General features: G+C 45.4%; 1 protein-coding gene across 2 annotated transcripts in view; it reads right to left on the bottom strand.

Moving 5' to 3' along the window:
- Positions 1-25,299, bottom strand: part of ITGA2B (integrin subunit alpha 2b) — a 62,551-nt gene that overhangs the window by 17,817 nt on the left and 19,435 nt on the right. For both annotated transcript variants that reach the window (XM_066588207.1, XM_066588208.1), the window contains exons 6-22: positions 25,171-25,220; positions 24,204-24,249; positions 22,399-22,515; positions 21,960-22,004; positions 17,827-17,867; positions 16,348-16,398; positions 13,627-13,679; positions 12,224-12,432; positions 11,917-12,099; positions 11,789-11,834; positions 6,994-7,095; positions 5,750-5,805; positions 5,269-5,420; positions 5,073-5,195; positions 2,718-2,785; positions 2,204-2,351; positions 29-115 (exon numbers count right to left, since the gene is read on the bottom strand). In XM_066588207.1, coding sequence (XP_066444304.1) covers positions 29-115; positions 2,204-2,351; positions 2,718-2,785; positions 5,073-5,195; positions 5,269-5,420; positions 5,750-5,805; positions 6,994-7,095; positions 11,789-11,834; positions 11,917-12,099; positions 12,224-12,432; positions 13,627-13,679; positions 16,348-16,398; positions 17,827-17,867; positions 21,960-22,004; positions 22,399-22,515; positions 24,204-24,249; positions 25,171-25,220 — 1,577 coding nt within the window. The remainder of the gene's footprint in view (positions 1-28; positions 116-2,203; positions 2,352-2,717; positions 2,786-5,072; positions 5,196-5,268; positions 5,421-5,749; positions 5,806-6,993; positions 7,096-11,788; positions 11,835-11,916; positions 12,100-12,223; positions 12,433-13,626; positions 13,680-16,347; positions 16,399-17,826; positions 17,868-21,959; positions 22,005-22,398; positions 22,516-24,203; positions 24,250-25,170; positions 25,221-25,299) is intronic.

The raw sequence follows: 25,299 nt of genomic DNA, 5'->3' as shown, positions 1-25,299 counted from the left end.
CAAGATGCTTTGGTTTGATAGCACTCACCTCTGCCCCTTGCTTCATGGGATTCCCCAGCTCACACATAACAAGTTCAGTTCCATTTGCTTTTTTGGGGGCGCAGATTATTTTGTCCTACGAAAATGTGAAAAACAATCATCATTGGGCTGGACTCACACGGGCGAGTGCGATATGTGTCCGAGAAACTCAGGCAGATATCACACTCTAAGGCCTCATGTCCACGGGGAAAAGATTATTTTAAATCCGCAGCGTTTCTCCCGCACGCGGATCCGCGCCACATAGAGATGCATTGGACACCCGAAGGTAGTTAAATACCTGCGGATGTCATTTTTCCCTTCAGGCGTGGATCCGCATGTGGGAAAAAAAAAACGCGACATGCTCCATTTTAGTGCGGGTCTCCCGCGGGGATCCGCAGAACACCCGTACCAGAATTAAAACTTACCTGACTGGACGCTGCGCATATTCCCTCCGTCCCAGGCCGGATCTTCTTTCTTCGGCCCGGCGGATGGGCCCGGCAGATGCGCGCAGCACGCTGCCGGCGTGCCGAGCACATCCGCCGGGCTGAAGAAAGAAGGTCCGGCCACGACGGAGGGAAGATCGCAGCGTCCGGACAGGTGAGTTTATTCTTATTTTTCAGCTCATGTCCCCGGGAAAGGAGGGACCCGCTGCAGGATTCTGCATGGAGAATGCACGGCGGGCCTGGTTTTCCCCGTGGACATGAAGCCTTAGACAAGCGATTTCACAGCGACTGCGATGCATTTTTCAAGTAGAACGACTATAAAAGTCCCGGCAGTCCTGAAGTCTGTATGGAGCGGTCTCGGGAGCCGAGTCTACTCCATACCTGATGGCTAGCAGCTATTTCTGATAGCTGACAACTGCTGGTAACTGCCACAATCAGTGCGATTACGGTACTTAACTGTTTAGGTGCCACTGTCAAAGCTGACAGCACAACTAAATAGTCAGCTGATGGGGACCTCTACCCGTACCTTAACACCCCCACCCTCACCCCCGCAGTACAATCAGAGGGTGCCGATAGGCTAGCACAGCAGTCTGGAGCGTACTAAAGGCTCCCAGGGCTGCCACGCATAGATACCCATCAAGCCCTGTCCAGGCAGGGGTTAAAAGTCAACAAAAATCACTATATACTGCAATACTGAAAGTCCACAATGGGGAATAAACAAAAGTGTAAAAAAAAATAATTGAAAAGCTTTTTTTTTAAGTAAAAAAAAAAAACCCAACTCTTTCCCATTTTTTCTATAACGAAACAAAAAAAGCATATTTGTATTGTCATGTACGTAAAAGTCCAGATTATTAAAATATCACAATATTAATCCCGCATTGTGAAATCCGTAAGAAAATGAATAACAGAAGTACAATGCTTTTTTTCTTTAAATCCCGACTCCAAAAACATTTGAATAAAAAAGTGATTGAAAAAAAAAATGTATGCACCCCAAACTGGTACTGATAAAAACTACCGCTCACTTCCCAAGAAATGAGCCCCCACACTGCCCAATCGCCAAAGAAATAAAAAAAAAAAAAAAAGAAGTCACAGGTCTTCGAATAGAGCAAAGGAAAGCAATTTTGGTTTACTTTTTCAAAAATAGAAAAACATTAAAAAAAAAAACCAAAACCGGTATAAATGCGGTATCATCATAATTGTACTGACCCATACAATAAAGTTCATGTCGTTTTTACTGTACTGTGAATGTTGTGAGAACTTAACCCACTAAAAATGGCGCAATTGCATTTTTTTTGCATTTCTCCTCACTTACATTTTTTTTAAAGTTTTTCTGTACTTTACACAGTACAATAAATGCTGCCATTAAAAAAAACAACTCATCCCGATGCAAAATGCAGGTTTTCATACGGCTACTATGTTAATGGAAAAATTAAAAGATTATGGCTCTTGTTTCAGACTCCATGGGGTACAAATGATGGTGCATAGAATTGATTGTCCTCCACACTGTATCATCATTGTTGGCCGCACATCCACCAGTCACAAGGGAAGACGTGCCGCCACAATGATGACTTTTTTTGTGCTGCATGAAAGATGCAATCACCCGAGGAACAAACGTGTATTTATTGGGTGATCAGCGGCGCCTTCACATGGTCAGATAATTGGGCAGATGAATGTTCATGCCTGACCAGTGGGCCCTTAACACCTGGGAATGACTATATTCATTACTGTACAAACCAACGCACCGTCGTGTTACTTAAGACCTGCACGTAGTGCGCCCCAGATGGGAGCCAGATGTGGAGCTCCGCTTCATAGGCCCCTTCTCCATGGTTTCTGGCACCGAACTGGATTTGTGCAAGATTATCCATCCCGATAACAAGAGGCTCTTCATTCCTTGGAACAGAAATAAAAAGCAATCAGACACGTAAACTGACTTTTACTGGAGTGAATACGATAAATCAGGCAGGATGACCTCAACCCACATCAGATCCCAATTGAATCAATCAGCCTTTCAAGATGCTTCAACCATAGACGAAACATCAAAACCCCCAAGGTGCTCTTGTTGCCAAGTTTCAAACAAGAATAGATCATAGCTTTGCTGCAAGCCAACCCCCACCCTCTATCCCAAAATACTCGTATCTCTCTACGACCAGATCCCTAGATGAAGTGCAGAACTTAGGATGGAGACTAATAGGACAATCACGTGTCTACAAGCTGCTTCCAGAGAGCCAGTAAACTGGGGCTATTAGCAGCACTGACCAGTTTGTCTCCAGGTTCAGGTCTGGTATGCAGATATTGTCTTCTCCACAGTCCAAAAGGATATGAATCTGGAAGGCAAAAAAAGAAAGTTATGAGTCGTTGAAAAAGGAAAAATATTAAAGTGTTTCATTCAGAGCAAGTAGACAACGATCTGGGCCAACCAAGCCTGAAAGCAGTCATAGTAAGACAGGGGGCAATAAACGCAAGGTGTCATTAGAAAATGACCTTTTACATAAATCACATTTTTGTGTTAAACATTTTAACAAATTTTTTGTGATTTTTTTTTTTTTGCAGTACTGATACCGCTCTCCACTTCATGTGAATGAGGTCTTTGTTTTCCTCACCAACCAAAATTGCAAAGCCTCATGGGTGTCAGAATGATAGATACCCCCACAAATGACCCCATTTTAAAAACTACACCCCTTAATGTATTCCCTGAGGGGGGTCAGGAGTATTTTGACCACACTTTTTTTTTCAGGAGTTAATGCAATTTAGAGTAGAAAAAATAAAATTTCATATTTTTGCAAATATGTCATTTTTAAGGCAGTTTTTTTTCCTATAGTGCACATGAAAATGAGGATTGACACCCCAAAAAGGATCCCCCTGTTTGTCCTGTGTTCAGAAACATACCCATTGTGGCCCTAATCTTATATCTGTGTGCACAACGGGGTCCAAACCGAAAGGAGCAGCCGGTGGCTTTCAGAAAATAAATTTTGCTTGAAGGTGATTTAGGCCCCATTGCCCACTTGTAGAGCCTTGAGCGGCCAAAACTATATAGAAACCCCACAAATGACCCCATTTTGAAAACTAGACCCCTTAATGAATTTATCTAGGGGTGTACGGCGTATTTTGACACCACAGTTTTTGAGAGAATCTAAGCAAAGCCGAAGGAAAAATTAAGATTTTCCTTTTTTTGGCAATTGTGTCATTATAAAAACAGGTTTTTTTTTGTACAGCACCTATATGAATGAAGACTTTCACCACAAAATAGATACCCCTGTTTGTCCCGTGTTCAGAGACATACCCATTGTGGCCCTAATATTATGTCTGTATGCACAACGGGGCCCAAAATGAAAGGTGGCTTTCAGAACAGAAATTTTGCTTGAAGGTGATTTAGGTCCCATAGCACACTGGTAGAGCCCTTGAGCCGCCAAAACGATGCAGAACCCCCACAAATGACCCCATTTTGAAAACTGGACCCCTTAACGTATTCATCTAGGGGCGTATTTTGACCCCACAGTATTTGAATGAATCTAAGCAAAGCAGAAGAAAAAAATTATGATTGTCATTTTTTTGGCAATTGTGTCAATTTAAAACCATTTTTGTTTTGTACAGCACACATATGAATGAAGATGTTCACCCCAAAATAGATCCCCCTGTTTGTTCCGTGTTCAGAAACATACCTACTGTGGCCCTTATCTACATACAGGACACATGGCAAGGCCTATAATTGAGGAAACACCTACTGAATTTCAGGGTACAACTGAATAAATTCCAGGGACAATTGCTTACTTGTTCCAAAAAAAAATTGACTCCCTAAAAATAATCCCCCCCCATCCCTATTTTTTAGCATTCCCTAAATCTTAGATAGAAGTAATAATGTAAACTGTGTGATATGTCTGAAGACAGGGCTGATTATAGAGGTCTGGTTGGGATGGGCACATGGGGCAATAAAACCAGCTATCCCTCCTCCCATGCTTTTTTGGGGGGTATTTCTTGACCTCAGCGGCAGGGATGGGGTGTAGGGAGTGTCGCTCTGAGTCTCCGTAAGCTTGCTGAGGTGCGGCGGTCTCACACAGAAGACGCTCAACAAGCTGCTCCTGGAACTGCAGGAAGGCGAGCGTTCCCGGGGCTTCTTGTAAATTACGTATTAGAGGTAGCGGTCTGAATCGGTATCCGATCCACAAGGGCAGCTGAATCTTTGACTTTTTAAAAACTTTCTTGCACGTTAATGTGATCGGCACTATCCATTGGATAGCACCAATCCCATTGCTGAGGGGGTCTCTCCATGGTCCCCCATGACAGCTCCATGTTGTCAGCTACCTCTGGACACAGACCCCATGGAGCTGTCACATCCATAGCCCACGTGGCTTTAATCCACACAGGATGCATGTTTTTATGTCCTCGGGGATTAAAGCCCACTTAGCTAAGACGTAAAAACACTATGGGCTGGTCACTAAGGGGTTAAAGGACTTACCAAAGTCACAGCTGGACAACTCAATTGTCGATTGTTGCTTTGCATGCAACATCAATAGGCAAGGTAGCCACTGATCTGCGCCACATACTTTACAATGGAGTGTAGTATGTAGCTCTAGGTCAAAACCATAAAGTACACGTTAGACATCCATGACTTACCTGCTCCTGTAGAAACGTGTTTCCGTGTATCACCGGAGCTAAGACATTCGCAGGTTGCGCAGCTAAACTGAAGTTGACGCTAACAACTATCGGACTAAGTTTATCTTTGAACTCGGATTCATCCTGTAGGAAACAATGACAGACGTGTTACACGGGCACTAAAATATCCATCGATTACTAGACGCTGGATACTTACCCTCAGGTAGGCGATGACTTTACTGCAGACAGGCGCCTTATCATCAGTCACAGTGATCGGTATTATTTTGCTAGGTGTGGAAGAATCAATGAAGAGGATTCTACGTAGAAATCTGCTCTTTTGACTGTCCAGCTGAATGTCGGCTAAGAGATCTGAAGAAGGATGAGAACGAAGAACGGAAATCAACTAATCAATAAAACCAAACACTTATAGGTAATAACATACAGGCGTTTGCGATGGAGCCAAGTGAGGAAGAGGAGTCCAGCTGGAGACGCCTTCTTCCTCCCACCCCATGGATTATGTGGACCTGTCATTTTTGCCCTCATCGTTTGGCCAATGAAGGTGGGAAGAGAAGATGGTCCAATGACAACACTGCTCTAAAGAAAGGAAAGGGAGGGTCCATAGTTGCATAACAATTATACATCAGTCCATCATACGGCATTTTTTGACAATTTGATAAATAAGAGAAATGTGCTCTTACTTAATGTCTTGGGCAGGTTTTTTCCAGAGGTTCGGATGCAGATGCTCATATCAAAGCTAGGAAAAAAGGGAAATGCATCAGTCGTAATTTCCATGAATTCTTCCAGCTTGGACCTTACAAGAGATTGGCAGCCATGCACTGACCGGTCTATGATGCTGGGATCCGATGACAGAGATAAGAATAACTTATAGGATTATTGGAAACTGCTGGAAACACATATACAAGTAGCTGCTATCAATGCAGAGGGACAAGGAAAGGGTTTGGTAGCCATGCTGTAGTATCTTTCATGCTACCTTCCTTCAGACGTGGCAGATTAGTGGTGTAGATTCCACTGCAATATATGTGAACCAACATCGTCCACATGGAGTAACGAGCATGCTGCGGATGTTAAAACCCATAAGACTAAAGCTACAAGTCAACTTTAGCCGTGATGCACATTGCACGGCCAAAGATTATAGTATTGTTATGTTACATCACATCCTAATGTAAGCGAGTGCAGTCACGTTGCAACTCACTAGTTGCCGCTACCCGAAATCACAAAAGATCCAAACCTGCTGTATTTCTTGCAGTTGTCAGATCAGAAAAACGTAAGTGTGCAGGAGCCCTTGTACCGTGAATCAGTCATGCACTTTCACTGTGGGTTTCACCCTTCCAATGCTTAGGGGTATAATACAAAGCAAAATTCACATTTGTGATATCAGATTTTGTGGTGGAATCAACGCAGATCTTGCCACAAATTTGTAGCAATTCCACCCCATATGGACTCACCCTTAAAGTAGGTCTTTTGTTCACTAACACTGTAACCCTATACAATGTAGTTTCTTGGTGATGCATTTGCAGTCCATAATTTCTGCATTACTGTTTTTTGGGGGTTCTTTATACCTCCACCCAAGCACTGTAGGGTCACCCTAACATCTTCATGCTGCCTAAAAACATTTTGTGACCTTATAAACTCTGAAACTATTCAGTTTTATTGCTTCAATTTAGGCAGAGTTGGTAGTTTACCATCAGAATCTGTGCATTGGGAGGTTTAGATCACCCCAAATATTCCATTTATTCCATACATGCTCATGTCTTAAATCTTCCCCTGTGATCATTCATCAGCACTCACTTTGACTCTTCCAATAGGAATCAGTGACTGATTTGGTCTCAACACAATCCCATGAGTCATTCAAGTGTTCACTATCACATCACAAAAACAACCGTACAGTTATTGGATAGTACAATAGTGGATGTTTGCTTACCAGCTGACATTCCCGGAGCCAAGCTTACAAGACTTCAAACTAGGGTTCAAGACTCCTGGAGAAAAGGTGACGGAGGTATGTAGGGTAACAACAGGCTGAGCTCTGTAAAAAAGGGTGTAAGACCACATCAGAAAACAAAAAGGAGGAACCCTGAAGGAAAGGAAAGGAAGGGGAGAACCAGAAGGAAAGGAAAGGAAGGGGAGAACCAGAAGGAAAGGAAAGGAATGGGAGAACCAGAAGGAAAGGAAAGGAAGGGGAGAACCAGAAGGAAAGGAAAGGAAGGGGAGAACCAGAAGGAAAGGAAAGGAAGGGGAGAACCAGAAGGAAAGGAAATGAAGGGGAGAACCAGAAGGAAAGGAAAGGAAGGGGAGAACTAGAAGGAAAGGAAAGGAAGGGGAGAACCAGAAGGAAAGGAAAGGAATGGGAGAACCAGAAGGAAAGGAAAGGAATGGGAGAACCAGAAGGAAAGGAAAGGAATGGGAGAACCAGAAGGAAAGGAAAGGAATGGGAGAACCAGAAGGAAAGGAAATGAAGGGGAGAACCAGAAGGAAAGGAAATGAAGGGGAGAACCAGAAGGAAAGGAAAGGAAATGAAGGGGAGAACCAGAAGGAAAGGAAAGGAAAGGGAGAACCAGAAGGAAAGGAAAAGAAGGGGAGAACCAGAAGGAAAGGAAAGGAAGGGGAGAACCAGAAGGAAAGGAAAGGAAGGGGAGAACCAGAAGGAAAGGAAAGGAAGGGGAGAACCAGAAGGAAAGGAAAGGGAGAACCAGAAGGAAAGGAAAGGGAGAACCAGAAGGAAAGAAAGGGGAGAACCAGAAGGAAAGAAAGGGGAGAACCAGAAGGAAAGAAAGGGGAGAACCAGAAGGAAAGAAAGGGGAGAACCAGAAGGAAAGAAAGGGGAGAACCAGAAGGAAAGGAAAGGAAGGAGAGAACCAGAAGGAAAGGAAAGGAAGGAGAGAACCAGAAGGAAAGGAAAGGAAGGGGAGAACCAGAAGGAAAGGAAAGGAAGGGGAGAACCAGAAGGAAAGGAAAGGAAGGGGAGAACCAGAAGGAAAGGAAAGGAAGGGGAGAACCAGAAGGAAAGGAAAGGAAGGGGAGAACCAGAAGGAAAGGAAAGGAAGGGGAGAACCAGAAGGAAAGGAAAGGAAGGGGAGAACCAGAAGAAAAGGAAAGGAAAGGAAGAGGAGAACCAGAAGGAAAGAAAAGGAATGGGAGAACCAGAAGGAAAGGAAAGGAATGGGAGAACCAGAAGGAAAGGAAAGGAATGGGAGAACCAGAAGGAAAGGAAAGGAATGGGAGAACCAGAAGGAAAGGAAAGGAATGGGAGAACCAGAAGGAAAGGAAAGGAATGGGAGAACCAGAAGGAAAGGAAAGGAATGGGAGAACCAGAAGGAAAGGAAAGGAATGGGAGAACCAGAAGGAAAGGAAAGGAATGGGAGAACCAGAAGGAAAGGAAAGGAATGGGAGAACCAGAAGGAAAGGAAAGGAAGGGGAGAACCAGAAGGAAAGGAAAGGAAGGGGAGAACCAGAAGGAAAGGAAAGGAAATGAAGGGGAGAACCAGAAGGAAAGGAAAGGAAAGGGAGAACCAGAAGGAAAGGAAAAGAAGGGGAGAACCAGAAGGAAAGGAAAAGAAGGGGAGAACCAGAAGGAAAGGAAAAGAAGGGGAGAACCAGAAGGAAAGGAAAGGAAAGGAAAGGGAGAACCAGAAGGAAAGGAAAGGAAAGGAAAGGGAGAACCAGAAGGAAAGGAAAAGAAGGGGAGAACCAGAAGGAAAGGAAAAGAAGGGGAGAACCAGAAGGAAAGGAAAAGAAGGGGAGAACCAGAAGGAAAGGAAAAGAAGGGGAGAACCAGAAGGAAAGGAAAAGAAGGGGAGAACCAGAAGGAAAGGAAAGGAATAGGAGAACCAGAAGGAAAGGAAAGGAAAGGAAGGGGAGAACCAGAAGGAAAGGAAAGGAAAGGAAGGGGAGAACCAGAAGGAAAGGAAAGGAAGGGGAGAACCAGAAGGAAAGGAAAGGAAGGGGAGAACCATAAGGAAAGGAAAGGAAGGGGAGAACCATAAGGAAAGGAAAGGAAGGGGAGAACCATAAGGAAAGGAAAGGAAGGGGAGAACCAGAAGGAAAGGAAAGGGAGAACCAGAAGGAAAGAAAAGGAAAGGGAGAACCAGAAGGAAAGAAAAGGAAAGGGAGAACCAGAAGGAAAGAAAAGGAAAGGAAGGGGAGAACCAGAAGGAAAGAAAAGGAAGGGGAGAACCAGAAGGAAAGGAAGGGGAGAACCAGAAGGAAAGGAAGGGGAGAACCAGAAGGAAAGGAAGGGGAGAACCAGAAGGAAAGGAAAGGGAGAACCAGAAGGAAAAGAAGGGGAGAACCAGAAGGAAAGGAAAAGAAGGGGAGAACCAGAAGGAAAGGAAAAGAAGGGGAGAACCAGAAGGAAAGGAAAAGAAGGGGAGAACCAGAAGGAAAGGAAAAGAAGGGGAGAACCAGAAGGAAAGGAAAGGAAGGGGAGAACCAGAAGGACAGGAAAGGAATGGGAGAACCAGAAGGAAAGGAAAGGAAGGGGAGAACCAGAAGGACAGGAAAGGAAGGGGAGAACCAGAAGGACAGGAAAGGAAGGGGAGAACCAGAAGGACAGGAAAGGAAGGGGAGAACCAAAAGGACAGGAAAGGAAGGGGAGAACCAGAAGGACAGGAAAGGAAGGGGAGAACCAGAAGGACAGGAAAGGAAGGGGAGAACCAGAAGGACAGGAAAGGAAGGGGAGAACCAGAAGGACAGGAAAGGAAGGGGAGAACCAGAAGGACAGGAAAGGAAGGGGAGAACCAGGAGGACAGGAAAGGGAGGTGGAAACCAGAAGGACAGGAAAGGAAGGGGGGGGGAACCAGGAGGACAGGAAAGGAAGGGGGGAACCAGAAGGACAGGAAAGGAAGGGGGGAACCAGAAGGACAGGAAAGGTAGGGGGGAACCAGAAGGACAGGAAAGGAAGAGGGGGAACCAGAAGGACAGGAAAGGAAGGGGGGAACCAGAAGGAAAGGAAAGGAAGGGAAGAACCAGAAGGAAAGGAAAGGAAGGGGAGAACCAGAAGGAAAGGAAAGGAAGGGCAGAACCAGAAGGAAAGGAAAGGAAGGGGAGAACCAGAAGGAAAGGAAAGGAAGGGGAGAACCAGAAGGAAAGGAAAGGAAGGGGAGAACCAGAAGGAAAGGAAAGGAAGGGGAGAACCAGAAGGAAAGGAAAGGAAGGTGGGAACCAGAAGGACAGGAACGGAAGGTGGGAACCAGAAGGACAGGAACGGAAGGTGGGAACCAGAAGGACAGGAAAGGAAGGTGGGAACTAGAGGGACAAGAAAGGAAGGAGGAAAAAGAGAAGGAAAGGAAAGGAAGGGGGAAAGAAAGAAGGAAAGGAGAGCGTGAGCAAGGTTGGAAGGGAAGGAGGATGGAAGGAATGAAGGGAAGGAGGAAGGGATGAAATAAGGAAGTCTAATGAACTAAGGTACAAAGCTGGGCCCTGCATTCTGGCAAGGGTCCCAGATGTCAAGGCTCCCTCTTCCATTGTCCATCAATGTTTAAGTTCCAGAAAACCTCTCTAGATTTTTCAGATATTTTTTAGTACAATTTCTCAGAAAGCCTAGATGGGGTTAAGATTACAGCTCAAACAAGCTTTCCTATGCTCCTGCCTTCAAAATCTGCACAGCCATGACAGGATACGCACCTAGCTGTGCCAGCACTAATGTAGGAGTTAGCAAAGGCAGGATCACAACCCCTTCTGTAGGTGAAATGGAAGTTATGTGGGTGGCCTGTATAATATATATGGTCATGTTCACCAAAAGTGATTCTCTAAATTTAATTGGGCGTATTCATAATTGCACTCCAAGCGCACTCTGAGCATGGACTATGGTCAGCCCACTCCCTCCTACTCATGGTTGGCAGTACACCGCCTCTTCCCTGACATCACTACCATTATCCCTCCCCCTTACAAGTGTGCTCACTGGACTTGTGGGAATTAACTCTCTGAAGGTGCATGTGCTGAGTACATACAGATCACAGAACTCCAAGGCTGTGTTTGCCTTCAGAGGGTTAATCCCCACAGGTCCAGTGAGAACACTTGTCAGGGGGAGTGTTAATGGTAGTGGTGGGAGGAGATGGTGTTAATAGTATAAGTTGAAGGCAGAGAACTGACAGCAGTCACTGCCTAGTACTACAGTCCTGGTGTCTAGGTTTTCCACTCTCCGAGCATGTCTGGAGTGCAAATGATGAATATGCCCATTACTACTAGAGTTGTCACCAAAAAAGAACCACCAAGGTAAAAGGTGGCATGGTTTAGGGGCGTGGCTTATCACAACATATAATTTTACCTCTGTTGTGCCAGTGGACTCAGTAGTTATAGCACCCCCCCCCCACACTCCTCAGTGGCCCCTATAGTAATTGCATCTCCTTTAGTATCACCGGTAGTCATAATGCTCGTAGTAGCAATAGTAATCCCCTTAGTGCCCAGTAATAGTAGCGCCCCTAGTTGTAATAGTGGCCCTGGCGGTAATTGTTGCCTACTTAGTGGCCCCAATAGTAATAGTGCCCCCTGTACCACCAACCAGGCGGCAACCAGACCATGCAGTATTTTTCCTCACTCTGTAGCATCGGTTGGGTCAGCACTGATTAGAGATTCTGACCCCTACCCTCAGCGCCTACATATCAACCGTAGTCTCATTATTTTCATTACCCATTCTAATTACTTCCGCTTAAGAATAAAGTTTCTGTGTATCCTGCTAGCAACTACCCTCAGAATTGGGAGGTATGTGTAACCGTTCTCACCTGTATACATACACTGTGTCTGCTCCAAATGCCCCGACAATCAGATCTACATGAGGCACAAATCAGAATACATTAAGAATACAGATGACAAGCAATCACTTCCATAACATTTCAGACCTGGTTATTACCTGGATACCCGTTACTATCAATATCTTTTCCTCCTCGGAGAGTAAATCCAAATTTGGAAGGTGTGGATAGGGGGTTCTCCAGGATCTGGGATGGTTGTGCCGACAGCCCAGACCTTTCTCCTTTATAGATATACACACAGCCTCCTCCAAATTTTCCTCCAAATGGAGAACCAACAGCAACATCTGAGAGGAGACAAAACAAGAATAACCTGGCATTGTCCAATTTTTGCCAGTTTGTTGAAGTTGCTGCCTGGAAGGAAGAGAGTGGCAAAGGCAAAAGGTCTACAACATGACGCCTTGTTCTTACCATTGTATCCGTCCAGATCCAGGTCTCCCAAAGGAGCAATTGATGCACCAAATTGTCCATAAACATAGTTCCCACTAATAGTCTGATGGTCTTTGTCCAAACGCTTTGTCGTCTTCTGCATATATACATAAACTTGCCCGACTTCTTTTAACTTTCCACCAGTGCGATGCTCTAAGAAAACAGGGGCTCCAACCAGGAGATCATCATATCTGCAGGTCAAGATACACAAAGACTAATACAGACAGAAAGTGAAAGGACCTGCACTAGTTAATTTATCACAAAGTAGGTCTATATCTGCTATACGGACCTGTGTGTCTCCATGGAAACAGACTACAAACAAACCCTGTGTAGTTGGAGGCTGCAGTCCTATTGTCTTTTCTGTCTGCAACATCTTGTTAACTTAGGCTCACATTTCCATTCTTCTGTTCCGTTATGACACAGAAGAAGAAAAAATGGCAAATCGGATCTGTCAGATGATGAACACCAGAGGTGCCCGACGGAACGCAGTCACTATAAATGACTTCCATATGATTTTTGTCAATTCCCCCCATCCTTCCTAAAAAAAAAAAAAATAGTACAGCATGTTGCACTACGTTTTTCAGTTTTTTTTACGGAAAGTCAAAACATAAAGCAGAGATGGCAGTGTGAACAGCAGGGGCATAACTATAACATAGTATGCAAGGCTGAAAGAAGACAATATCCATCTAGTGTAGCCTGTTTCCACCCCTCTGCCTTGTTGATCCAGAGAAAGGCAAAAAAAAAACCAATGAGGCAGAAGACAGTTTACCCCATTTTGGGGGAAAAAATTCTTTCCCAACTCCATAATGGCAGTCAGAATAATCCCTTTGAACATTTGAAAGTTCCTACCTCACTTCAAGACCCGGAACGACCACCCTTCTGGTCACAAATAGACCAGGTTCGCTGCAGCACCACCTATCAGCAACTTTTTACTGAAATTTTCTTCATAAATGGCAATTGCATCATCTGAAGTCGCCGTTATCCAAAGGTTATCTTATCTGTAGCAGAGCCCCCTCCAGAGGCCTCTAAATTGGGGAAATTTAACTTAGAAATGTCTAAAGGTATTTGGGGATTTACAGGATTAGCTAACTGCTAGTTTTGTCTAGGGGACCTTCATTGGGGTATAAAAATAGCTACCAGGTTTGTAAATTTGGCAAAAAAACTAATTTGTAATGCAGGGTGAATCATTTTAATTGCAACTGTATCAATAGTAATCACTTGAGTCACCACTTCCCATATCAAACGCTATTCAAGACTCTGTTATGTTGCATTACCTCAAATCAAACACTAGATGGCTGTAGAGGTCCTACAAGCACACATTGCACTACCCGAGGTCAAACTCTAGGGTTCAAGATGTCTTGTATACAAACTGGCTATTTACTCACCCATCCTTGTCGATATCGGTGACAGCTACCGCATAACCAAAATGTGCAGCGACCTGCAAGGAATAGAAGCCATGCGCACACATCACACACTGTATACAAGGTAGTCCGGGGATTGTTCGGTACATTTCCCATCACCACTCATGCAAACGCACATTGTCTTCTGGCCTGATGGAGCTGCACATTCAGTCTTAATTCACACGGGCGAGCGCAAAATCGGGCCGTGAAACTTGGCTCAATATCACGCTTGCGAACGTGCGTTTTTCATGCCGATGCAAGGCATTTTTTAATTGCGATCCTCACTCGTGTGTTTTACGCGCATCAGAGGATCAGCAAAGGTTTCCTAGCGTGCGCATCACACAGATGCAATGTCTTTTAAGGTCCCATTAAAAACAATAAGCGAGGCGTCCCGAGAGAACACCCAAGGATAGAACGTGATGAGAAAAAAAAATCGTTCATGTGCATAAGTCAATTCAAAAGAACGGATTTCCTATTCGTGCGAGTTTTGTGCATTTGACAATGTATAAAAGTCGTGTGAGATTGTCGCCCGTGAGAGTAAGCCCTTACGCAGTGCACTGAACGAGCTCTGGGGATGGTTATGTTCTGTGCACGTAACCGCCAGTACTGCGATTTGTAGACGGTTCCGGCCATTAGATGGTTTCTGAGCATCATATGTTATAGTGATTAGGGTGGGTTGGTATTCTTGTATCTTGTCGCCACCGGAAGTGTGGTTGGTGACAAAATACAGGCTGCTTGACAGGTCGAAACGCCCCCCTCTCAGGTCCTGGCACTTACTAACAGCGGCTTACCCGGCACAAACTTCCTGCAGTGGGCAGCAGCACCGGACAGTGAGGGAGCGGCGGTGGCAGAGCGGCTTCCCCGACGGACTCCCTGCGCTGCCCAGCAGCGGCGGACACTGAGGGAGCAGGGGACCTGCGGCGGCGCCAGCACAGTGCAGGGTGACAGCGAGTCAGGGAGGGAGGGAGACTGGGAGGCTGGAGGGGACCGGGGACACTGCAATCAAACTCCGGAGACAGCGCTGGGTGACAGTGTGGCTGGCACGGAGGGTTAGGGTGAGGGTTCCTTTCAGTGAAAAATTGTTCTGACTATTCAATGGCAGGTTTTTTCCTTTCAGTGTTGGGGTTAATACTGAAACAAGCCCTGAGCGTAACCCTCCATCTCAGCATGAAGTAAATCCCCATGCTGCTAGGACCTTCAAGGCTTGACCCAATCGGGAGCAAGAGGTGTAACAGGGGCGTTCCTCCATGGAAGCCCGGTCAAACCCCTCGCTTCTGGTGGCGTCAAGAGACAATAATACCGGGTGGGTTCACACCTGCCGCCCCATTGAAAGCAATGGGATGAAGGGATTCCCCGCAGTGATGCAAGGCAGTCTCATCGTGATGATTTTTCATGTGATCGAACATAGCGTGAAAATATGCGCTCATGTGAACGCTCAAGGGCTCTATTCAGTGCGTATTACATGTAATATACAGTGCAAATACACCCGTGTGAACGAGCCCTTCGAGCTCAGCAGTTCTTTCACACTTACATCATATACAATCCGAGAAAGGGCTCATTCACATGACCGTCCGCGTAAAATGCTGCAGGCATTATGCTGTGTTTTACCGCTGTGTGAGCCGGCGGTGAGGGGGCTATCGCTGCGTAAAGTGCGCTGTCATTCGCTGTGTGACTTTTTTTTTTTTTTTTTTAATTCTCTGGCCTCTTAGCAGCATTGTGTATTAAACGCCGCACATAGACAATGTAATTGCGTATGAGCATAGTTTATTATGTGCCCACAGAGAACAATGGGCTCGATCGCACGTATTAAATGCAATAAAAAAATGCTAGTGTGAGTGGGTCCATGAAAATCTCTGCATTCTCACTGTCTCCATTCACCGCGTATTACACGTATGTACATCGCGAGTGTAATACTCAGTGACATTGCGTTGGTGTGAAGGAGCCCTAAATGTCTTTTGCAGAATAGACATTGGGGCTTATTTACTGATCTAAATACGGTGGTTTTCTGGTGCACAATATGACAGACAACGGTCTTACAGGCTTGCGCCACATTTATCTTGTGATTTTAGACACTTTCAAACAGTTTTTCCGGCTCGCCCAAAATTTGGGCGCAGTTTTGGCATAAACTAAGCCAACTAATAGGTGGTCTAGACTTAGACGAGACAGTCTTAAAACTCGACACATTTAGCATTCAGTGATATATCTGACACTTTTTAACTGTCTGGTCTAAGTTTGCACTTAACTTTTAGACAGTATTAGTAAATAAGCCCCACTGTGCTGAGCCACTACTACACCCCATAAACCCGTTATGCTGGGTTCACACGGGGCGTAAAACTCGCAGAATGACCGCACGGAGATACCACGAGATTTCCGCGGCAGAAATGCAACTTCAAAACTAGTATCGTTCGGGTTTTGCCGCCTGCATTCCGCTGTGGCTGTCTCTCCCCATAGAGAGGAGAGGCCGCAGCAGAGACAGTGATATAATTGACATGCCGCAGCTTTGGATTCTGCGCGGCATGTCAGTTTCATCGCGGCATGGCCGCAACGGCTTCTCCGCAGCGTGTGGACGAGATTCTTGTAATTCTCATCCACTTTGCTGCTTTATCCCGGAATAAAAATTGCCGGCGGACTTTCCAGCCTTAAAGGGTTAGTGAGAACTGCAGTTTGGGAAACACTGTGATAGAGGATAGAAAAACCGACACCCACCTGAAACCCTTTGATGACATAAAGTGCCGTTAAACCGCTGTATATCTGAACCTACAATAGACACAAAAGGTGGATATAAAGCTGGTTGGTGAGAACGTGGAACTCGTTAGAAATGAACTAAAGAGTAATAATGGAGTGTGACGATGGAGTAAACTGAAAACATTCAGTCATTAAGGCCAAAATAGGCTGGTCACTAAGGGGTTAAAGCCCTCCTCTTGGGAATGAAGCTATAGATATTATATATATGGGCCTCAGGCCTCTTTCACACGAGCGACAGCGATATCGCCGCAAGAAGAAAAAGAAAATTAAAAAAATCACAGCAATATCGCTTCTGTGTTCTGTGTGATATCGCTGTGTTTTCTCGCGGCGATATCACGATTGTGTCGCTACAAAGTCGCACTGCTTTGTGGCGCTCTTTTGCCAGGATTTTCGGGGGGGGGGGGGCTTGAAATATAAGCCCCACCCCCAAATAAGCCCTGGCTGCATTAAAAAAAAAACACAATACATCACCTAACAGCCGCTGTCATCTCCACAGCACTTCTTCTCGCAGGTCCCCAACACTTGTTTGAAGTCTTCAGTCAGCACTTCCTTGATTAGAGGTTCAAAATTCCCGCCTCCAGGAAGCGCTGGCTCTGATTGGCTGAGTCACGCCGCTCGAGAACCAATCACTGCAGCGCTCAATGAACTAATCACAGCCATTCAATGCAGTGTCTGTGATTGGTTCTCAAGTGCCGTGGCTCAGCCAATCTGAGAGGCCTTATTTTAGGGCGTTTACAGTAGGATTTCCTACTGTAAAAGTTGCATCACACTGCATGAAAATCGTGTTTTTGTGCAATGCAATAGAAAGGAAGGCTCAATAGGGAAACATGGGCTACAAAACCTCGCAAATCGCGGCAATATTCAGCAACCCTTGACTTTTTTTCTCGCAATGTAACAGCCTACGCTAATGTGAAGGAGCCCATAGGAGAGAATGGGCTTCACATATATGCGATTCGTAGCACTGTTGCATTGCGAGAAAAAAAAAGAACGCATGATTTTGTCGCACGTGGGAAAGCGGTCGTAGGGGGTCCTTTACACTGGCAATCGCAATATTGCCGTAAGAAAATCGTAGCAGACATGCCGTGATTTTTTTTTCTTCTTGCAACATCGCATGAGTGAAAACATATTCTATCCTGGTTCGAGCACTGATCCCAGTCATTCCGGGCAAGCGGTGTATACATATATATTCTTCCTATCTCCGTTTCAGCAGCTGTCTCTGGCATCAGGAGGTGAAACCTATCTATGATGAGGAGCACATTACATAGCTCCTAGATAGACTTCCCTTGACCGGGGGAACACTCTGGCAAGGCCTCACAGATCTCTGTCCGAGGGCACATGGCTGAAGCTCCACAGGGATGGACAATAGAATGCGGCAACCTGACTTTAATCACTAGTAAACAATAGAAAAAGTTACTGGTTGTTCTGTTAAACTTTACTCACTGCTCCAACATCCAGATGGTTCGGGACTCCAATCACCAGGTCTGCAAAACACCAAAAAGATTAATAAATATAAGGCTGACAGAAATCAGGTATTTACAGGTGGTTTACACTGTACTCATGAAAACAGTCTTGTGTCAGACTTTAATCTTCGGCTACCTTCACATGAGCGACTGCGATATGGGGCCATGAACCCCGCCCCCATATCATGCTCCTCATCCATGTGAGTTCCCCGAACATGCAATGCGTTTTCATGTCGAAACCCTCTTGCATCGCTCCACGGCGGAGGTTCGGGGAGTTTCTCCCATTCTTTTTAATGGGAGACCTAGCATCGCATCGAGTGCACCAACCACATGGAGCGATGCTGCTGCCGGCCCTATTGAAGACAATGGGCGGTGCAATGTGAGCGATCACGTGACCGCCGGGTGCCCCCTGTTACAGCAGAGCTGCTCAGCTTTGCCGGTGACAACTGACACTACAGGGAGAGGTTTTCCCCTGTAACTGGGGCTCCTATAGATACCCCCAGATATAGTGTAAAATGTGGAATAAATTTAAAGAAAAGACCATGTTAATGTCCCCCAGAGGTCTTATATGACGCCATAGGGGTCATAGATGGTGAAAAATTATAATTACAACAAAAAGTAAACAAACAAACAAAAAAATTACAGAATAAAATTAAAATATATACATAAAAAAGAAACTGACCCAAAGCCGACGCCAACCAAAACAGTCACTGTATGCGCCCTGTAATCCCAAACTGTACATAGTATGTATTAAAACATCCGAAACAAAATGAGGAACCCGTATCTGTACTTTATTTTAGCGTAAATATACTAATTTTTCTTTGTTAAAAAAAAAACTATCAATTTAAAAAAATATATTTTTTTTAGCTTTTTTTTTTTTACCAGTAATAAAACGGAAAAAAAAAAAAAAAAGATATAAAAAATAGGCCGGTATGTCACGGAAAAAACAAAAAAAACACAGCAAAAATAATTTGGTAGCTGAAGGAAAATAAAAATAGAGCAGTAAAACAAAACACTCTGAGCCTTAAGGGGCTAAAAGGAGTTTTGCATGATTGGAGACGGTTTTCTGGAAAAAAACAATAAAGCAAAACCTGTGTCACTCGTGTCCCGGCGCGGGGTTTGGTTTTGCAGTTTAACTAAATGGAGTTCAGCTGTAATACGATAGAGGACCCAAGGACAAGCGTGGCGCGGTTCCGGAAAAATAAGGAGACTTGTTTTTTCTGCACACACGCGCATATTTTATACACATACCGTATATACCGGCGTATAAGGCGACGGGGCGTATAAGATGACCCCCCAACTGACACCTTATACGCCGGGAATACAGTGGAGCAAAAAAAACAAAAATCATTACTCACCTCCTCCGGCGTCCTGCTGCGCTCCGGCAGGCTGTCGCTCCCTCCTGGTCCCCGGCAGAGCATTGCTTTCTGGACACAGGGCTTGAAATCCCCGCCTCCAGAAAGCTAAGACACACGCCGTCAGCCAGTCACAGCCATTCAATTACATCATTGAATGGCTGTGATTGGCTAAAACACATGTGGCTTCAGCCAATCACACTATTCAATGACATCATTGAATGGGTGTGATTGCTAACACACGTGCACCTTCAGCCAATCACAGCCATTCAATGATGTCATTGAATGGCTGTGATTGGCTGACGCTGTGTGAGTTAGCCAATCACAGTATTAGCTTTCTGGAGGCGGGGATTTCAAGCCCTGCGTCCAGAAAGCAATGCTCTGTCGGGGACCAGGAGGGAGCGACAGCCTGCCGGAGCGCTGCAGGATGCCGGGGGAGGTGAGTAATGATTTTTTTTTTTGACACTTTCTTTTTTTTTTGTATTACCGGCGTACAAGACGACCCCCGACTTCAGAGCAGATTTTTCAGGGTTCAAAAGTCGTCTTATACGCCGGTATATATGGTATATTATATATTTTTAGCAGCATAAAAGATGAGCGATTCGCTTATCGTGCAGCTTAAACAGCCGCCGTTCAATAGCGAACGGCGCCTGTGTTATGTGAATGGAGAGGGGCAGAAGAATGAGAGGAGAGAAATCCCCTGCACTGCCCCGTCCCCCTGCTGGCCGCACCGTGTGCGAGCCAGGTGTGCTAGCTCCCGTGCAGGAGCACTGGAGCGCGGGGATACAGGGACGAGTATTGGGCATCATTTGCCCGACACTCATCCAGTGTAATGGGCCTTAACAGTTGCCTTGTCGATTGCATAATTGGTCATTTTTTCAATAAGTATGGTATGAGATACTTTGTCAAATCCTTTACTGAAGTCAAGATATACTATATCCACCGCATGTCCCTGATCAACCCAGTCAGTGATTCTGTCATAGAAGGAACTTAGATTTGTCTGGCATGACTTGTTACAAACCCATGCTGGCTCTGGTTAATTACTCCATTTTCATCCAAGTACTTGCATACATGCTGCTTAATATATAATTTGTTCAAAGATCTTTCCCGTTATAGAAGTCAGGCTCACAGGCCTGTAGTTTCCTGGATCGACCTTCTTCCCTTGCTTTCCAGAAAGCAAAGCATATGTGTCAATGTAGAAGATTTGAACCAATGTAGTGGTCCGAAGTCTATATTTCTGTCCCTCCATAATTGTCATACATGTCATGTCTTTTGTGTAGATGCACTGTGCAAAGTGTCTAGTCTCTGGTTATGTGTATTGCACAGTTGCAGCATATAAGAGGTTAATGTCCGAAAGTGGCTGGGATAGGTCTGGAAAAGTATCAATATCTGTCTAGTCATGTGGTGTCTGTACCCTATAAATGTGAGTGATTGGGGTGTGGTGCGAGAGTCCATAATCCTCAACGGTAGTGAGAGGAGTGAGAGTGCCGATCACATGGGAGTACCTTTATTCCTCATGTGGTGAAGAGAATGGAGGCTGAGGAAAGGTATGCTGATGTCCCTATCCCAGGAGCCTTCATCTGAGAGTGAGAGCTGAGTGGAGAGGAGTCCGCCGTGCAGTGATCCAAGTTCTGAATCAAGTGAGTGTCTGTGGAGTGTTCCTACCCCCATCCTCCTCTAGTGTGTTCCCCTTCCAGGAGCAGTACCATACAGATACCCTGGACTGTAGAGCTGGTTTCATCCTGTGCCTCCTCTGGAGTGTTCCCCTTCCAGGAGCGGTACCATACAGATACCCTGGACTGTAGGGCTGGTTTCCTCCTGTGCCTCCTCCCTGACCTCAAGTCTACTGTCCTGCCTGCACTGGTGTGTACGCTGTCAAGTTACGAGTAAAGTCTTTCCAGCCCCTGTCCGTTCCCAGGGACTGAGGTACTAAAGTTAATTGTGTGTGTGGACTTCCTTCATTTCTCCACCGAGGGTTATACCAGTGTGTAAGGAATGGTGGCGTCACAAGTCTACAGCCCACCACACGTTTACAGGTAATCACTGTCCCAATGTTTCCTGGAAGAGCACTAGCGGTACTTGGGCCGAGGTTGTGTGCGTCCCTCCGGGGATGAGTCTGGAAAGAGCCACCGTAACAAGTACCAACCCTACCCTTCCAGTTCCTCAGAGTGGGCCTCATGTCTAGATGGCCGCTGTGTCACCACACCACCACCACCCAAAAAGACTTCCCAATATCCACCATGCAGTGGCCAAACTTCTTGCCAAATTTGTTTCATCATTGAAGGAAAACGAGGGTTTATCTGAAGTTGCTGTGTCACCCATTCTGCAAATTCCATCCAATGGCCTGGGTCGTCCTCTGTCAGATGTTGTAGCATCTGAATTTTATAAAGATGCCATTTATGGGAGACAAAATTGGCTGAAATGATGCATGGCTGACTCCATATTCCTGAGAGGCGCGATGAGTGTTCATTTTGGGCTTTTGCTGAATGAGGCCATAACAGTGTTTGCTGTTGGTATGTTCATAGTCACCCAACTTTCAGTTTTTTGGCAATAGATCACAAATTCGGTGAGAAGTTTGACAACTGTTCCGTGGGCGATTGGAGGTCTGTTTAGGTATTGTTGGTTGAGATCATATAACACATATATACTGTATGGGTGCCATATAACAGATAGTTTTGAAGTAGTTTTCAGCTACTTGGAAAGTTGCTGGTCAGATTAGAAAACACTGATAAATCCATCGGACATGTGGCTTCAGTACCTGGTTTGTCATCATATGAAAATTCGCCATAAGTAACTGAGAAACCTGCAAGAAAAAGATGAGAAAACCAATGACAAGTCTGACTGGCTATGTACAGACCAGTTTCTGGGCCTCACTGCAAGATCTTTAACAGCCCCCTCCAACTATCACATGGATCCCCGCAGATTTCATTGCAGTGCACTTAAGCTAGGCCTTCATGGTAACTTTATCAGCAAATGTAAGAGCCTGGCATGCATCACTGTGTAATTTGCCATTCAGGAATCTGGCAAAGCCCGGTGAGTGCTATACCAGCATCATATTAGCTGGTTCAAATTATACATAAAATGAGCATACTGTAAATAAAGTAGAAATGGCTGAATGGGATTTATAAGTAACTTGGCCCCTTGAACAGGTCGGTAGGTGCTTCATAGACCGGATCTACATACAACGTGCTATGTACCTTGATACGCATCACCTGAAACCGTAGACTCAGAAGATGTGCTCAGCCCATTAAAAGTTTGTGGGATGTCACCTCGAGCGTTCTGAATAGCGGCCAGGGGCACCGTCATGAATAGTCCTGGAAAGAAAAGAGAACACCGCTTACTCACAACATATTAAAGGGAAAATGTCAAAAACCACGATTAGGCTGCAAGCAACTTTCCTTAGATTAGATAAAATATGATAGAGCTAAACTGTGATCTACTCAGACAAAGAGCATTAAGATCACTCCTATCTTTGGTCTGACCTACTCAGCTGTATACTATCCATTGCCAATCCTCAGCATTCACTTCAATGGGTACTTTGCCTGTAACACCAATCCTGGCCACTACAGTGGGATCAGAGCTGTCCGCTTCCAGCAGAAACCAGCTCCGGTCATCAGCTCACGTGGCAGACCCTTGTTGATCTCCTGTTAGTGGTCTTTTCAAGGATAGGCCACCAGCAGTTTACAGCTGGACAACCCCTTTAACATCTTATTGATGGCTCTATAAGGTTGCAGCTGCACACAGCGGAATAGTTGCAGATGTCAAAATCATCTCCAAATAAGAGGGATGGAACAATACCTCTGCAGCGCCACCTATTGGAAGGCAGCACTCCTGCATGTCAATGTTAGACTCTTTATACAAGCCTTGTAACAATGACTGGGAATTGAAAGCCAAGCCAGAATCCATACACAGACAGCTGTCTTCCAATAGGTATCACTGCAGAGGTATTGTTCCAACTCCCTTATTTGCATATTACCCAGATCAGCATGAATGGCCTTATAAGTCTACTCACTCACCTTCACGGTGCTCTTCCTAAGGAGAAAAGATAGCGTTCCTGACCCACACCACAGGCCTCTCGCTATCCAAGCTAGAAGCCTACTGCACACTGATGAGGGGCAAACACCCCAAAACAGCTGTCAGTGTATGGATTCTGGCTTGGCTTTCAATTCCCAGTCATTGTTACAAGGCTTGTATAAAGAGTCTAACATTGACTTGTAGGAGTGCTGCCTTCCAATAGGTGACGCTGCAGAGGTATTGCTCCATCTCCCTTATTTGCATATTACCCAGAGGAGCATGAATGGCCTTATAAGTCTCCTCAATCACCTTTTAGGTACTCTCCCTAAGGAAAAAAGTTAGCGTTCCTGACCAAAATCTTCTCCGGCACAATATAATCAGTGTCTGCATCACATTCCCCTTTTCCACGTTGAGATGTGCTGCTGACAATTTCTCATCTGTGAAAACAGACAAGGTTGGGAGATGCCATTGTTTCTCATGGTCCATCGGCCCATGTGAAAAATCATGCATGTGAATAAGCCTAGTCTATAATGAAGGGATTAAAGTGACCCTCCACTTTTGGACAAAATTCGGTCCCGAGATTGGCGGAGGATAGATGGGGTATATTATCTAAACTTGATCATCTCCTTTGTCTTTGCATTGCCCCAGGTCTGGTCCAGTGGCCAATCACAGAGCAGTGCACAGTCTAGTTAGAAAATAATGGTGGCCTTGCTGGTCGCCCAAAAACAGGACCAGAACCAGCAGAATGGAGGAAAGATCAAGTGCAAGTAATATATCCCCTCCACCCTCCAGTCTCAGAACAGAATTTTTGTCCCCAAACTAGAGAGTCACTTTAAACACTTCCTACCGGTCGCTCCAAATCCACATATTAAGAGGCATTCAAACAAAAAGGGAGTTTAGTGCAATTGGCGTATAAACTGTACTGCAGTCTTGTGTATAACGCACGTGCTAGAAGAGAAAGAGGAGGCAGCAAAGGAAACCCACTTACCACTAAAGTAGAAGCCAGCTGGCGCTCCTGCTAGCAGCGTCCCATCCTGCGTGAGACAAAACAGGATCCTTACAGCGAACAGTTCAAAACAACCGGCTCTCCTTCCATCTAAACTAGACCTTCATTGAAACCTACTTCTAGCTAATGTTCTCATCAGCTTCTATGTCAAACCAGTCATTTCTGCAGGAAATGTGCAATACTTAAAGGTGTTCTCCGGGGGACACAGTGCTACACTAAAGCTTGCAGTAGTTAAATAACAGAACACATATTAACCTTTCCGCTGCCGTCTCTCCGATCCCCGCTGGTCTTCACTACCGGGTGCAAGTAGCCAGCGATGATGTTCCCAACAAAAGGGCCATGTGATGACCTCTGCAGCCAATCACCGGCTCCCTTCAGCTGGTGAATAACTGAAGTTCTCAAGGGACCCAATGGCGGGTCATCATCACTTCTCTCCAGGAAGTGAAGTTCAGCGGGACCCAGTGGAGGAGTGCGCGGCGTCGGACTGGAGTGCCTAGGGCCTACTGTACAATTAAGGAAGGCGGGACCAAGGATGAAAAAATGATGGCCGGCCTCCCGATACACCTAGATATAATTTCTACCTCCCTTAGGCTGGGTTCACAGGGGGCGGAATTCCGCAGAGCTTCTGTGCGGACGTTCTACTCAGAAATTCGGCATGCAGTTGTAAACCTGAGACTAAGAAGCAAAGTGGACGAGATTTGCAAAAATCTCATTCACACGCTGTGGACAAGCCGTGCAGAAACTGACATGCGGCGCGGAATTTAGATGCCCATGCCAATCGTATCGCCGTTTCCGCTGCGGGCTCACTTCTCTCTATGGGGAGAGATTTCCGTAGTGGGATGCAGATGGAAAAGCCGCTTCAAATTCCGCCATGTGAACAAAGCCTCAAAGGGGGTTTCCAAGTTATTTATCTAGTTTTATATGGTGATAAGTCTTCACAGTAACTCACCTTGCTTATTTCTGCGCTGAATCCAACCTCGCAGTCACGTTTATCGTTGTCTGTGTAAGACAAGAAACACATGTATCAGTACCCACTGAGTGCAACTTCCTATTCCATTGGGTCTAGATTATGCATTGA

Source organism: Eleutherodactylus coqui, chromosome 13 (genome assembly GCF_035609145.1).
Source record: "Eleutherodactylus coqui strain aEleCoq1 chromosome 13, aEleCoq1.hap1, whole genome shotgun sequence".
Lineage (NCBI taxonomy): Eukaryota > Metazoa > Chordata > Amphibia > Anura > Eleutherodactylidae > Eleutherodactylus > Eleutherodactylus coqui.
The sequence above is the reverse complement of the archived record's forward strand: the minus strand, read 5'-3'. Positions and strand labels throughout refer to the sequence as shown.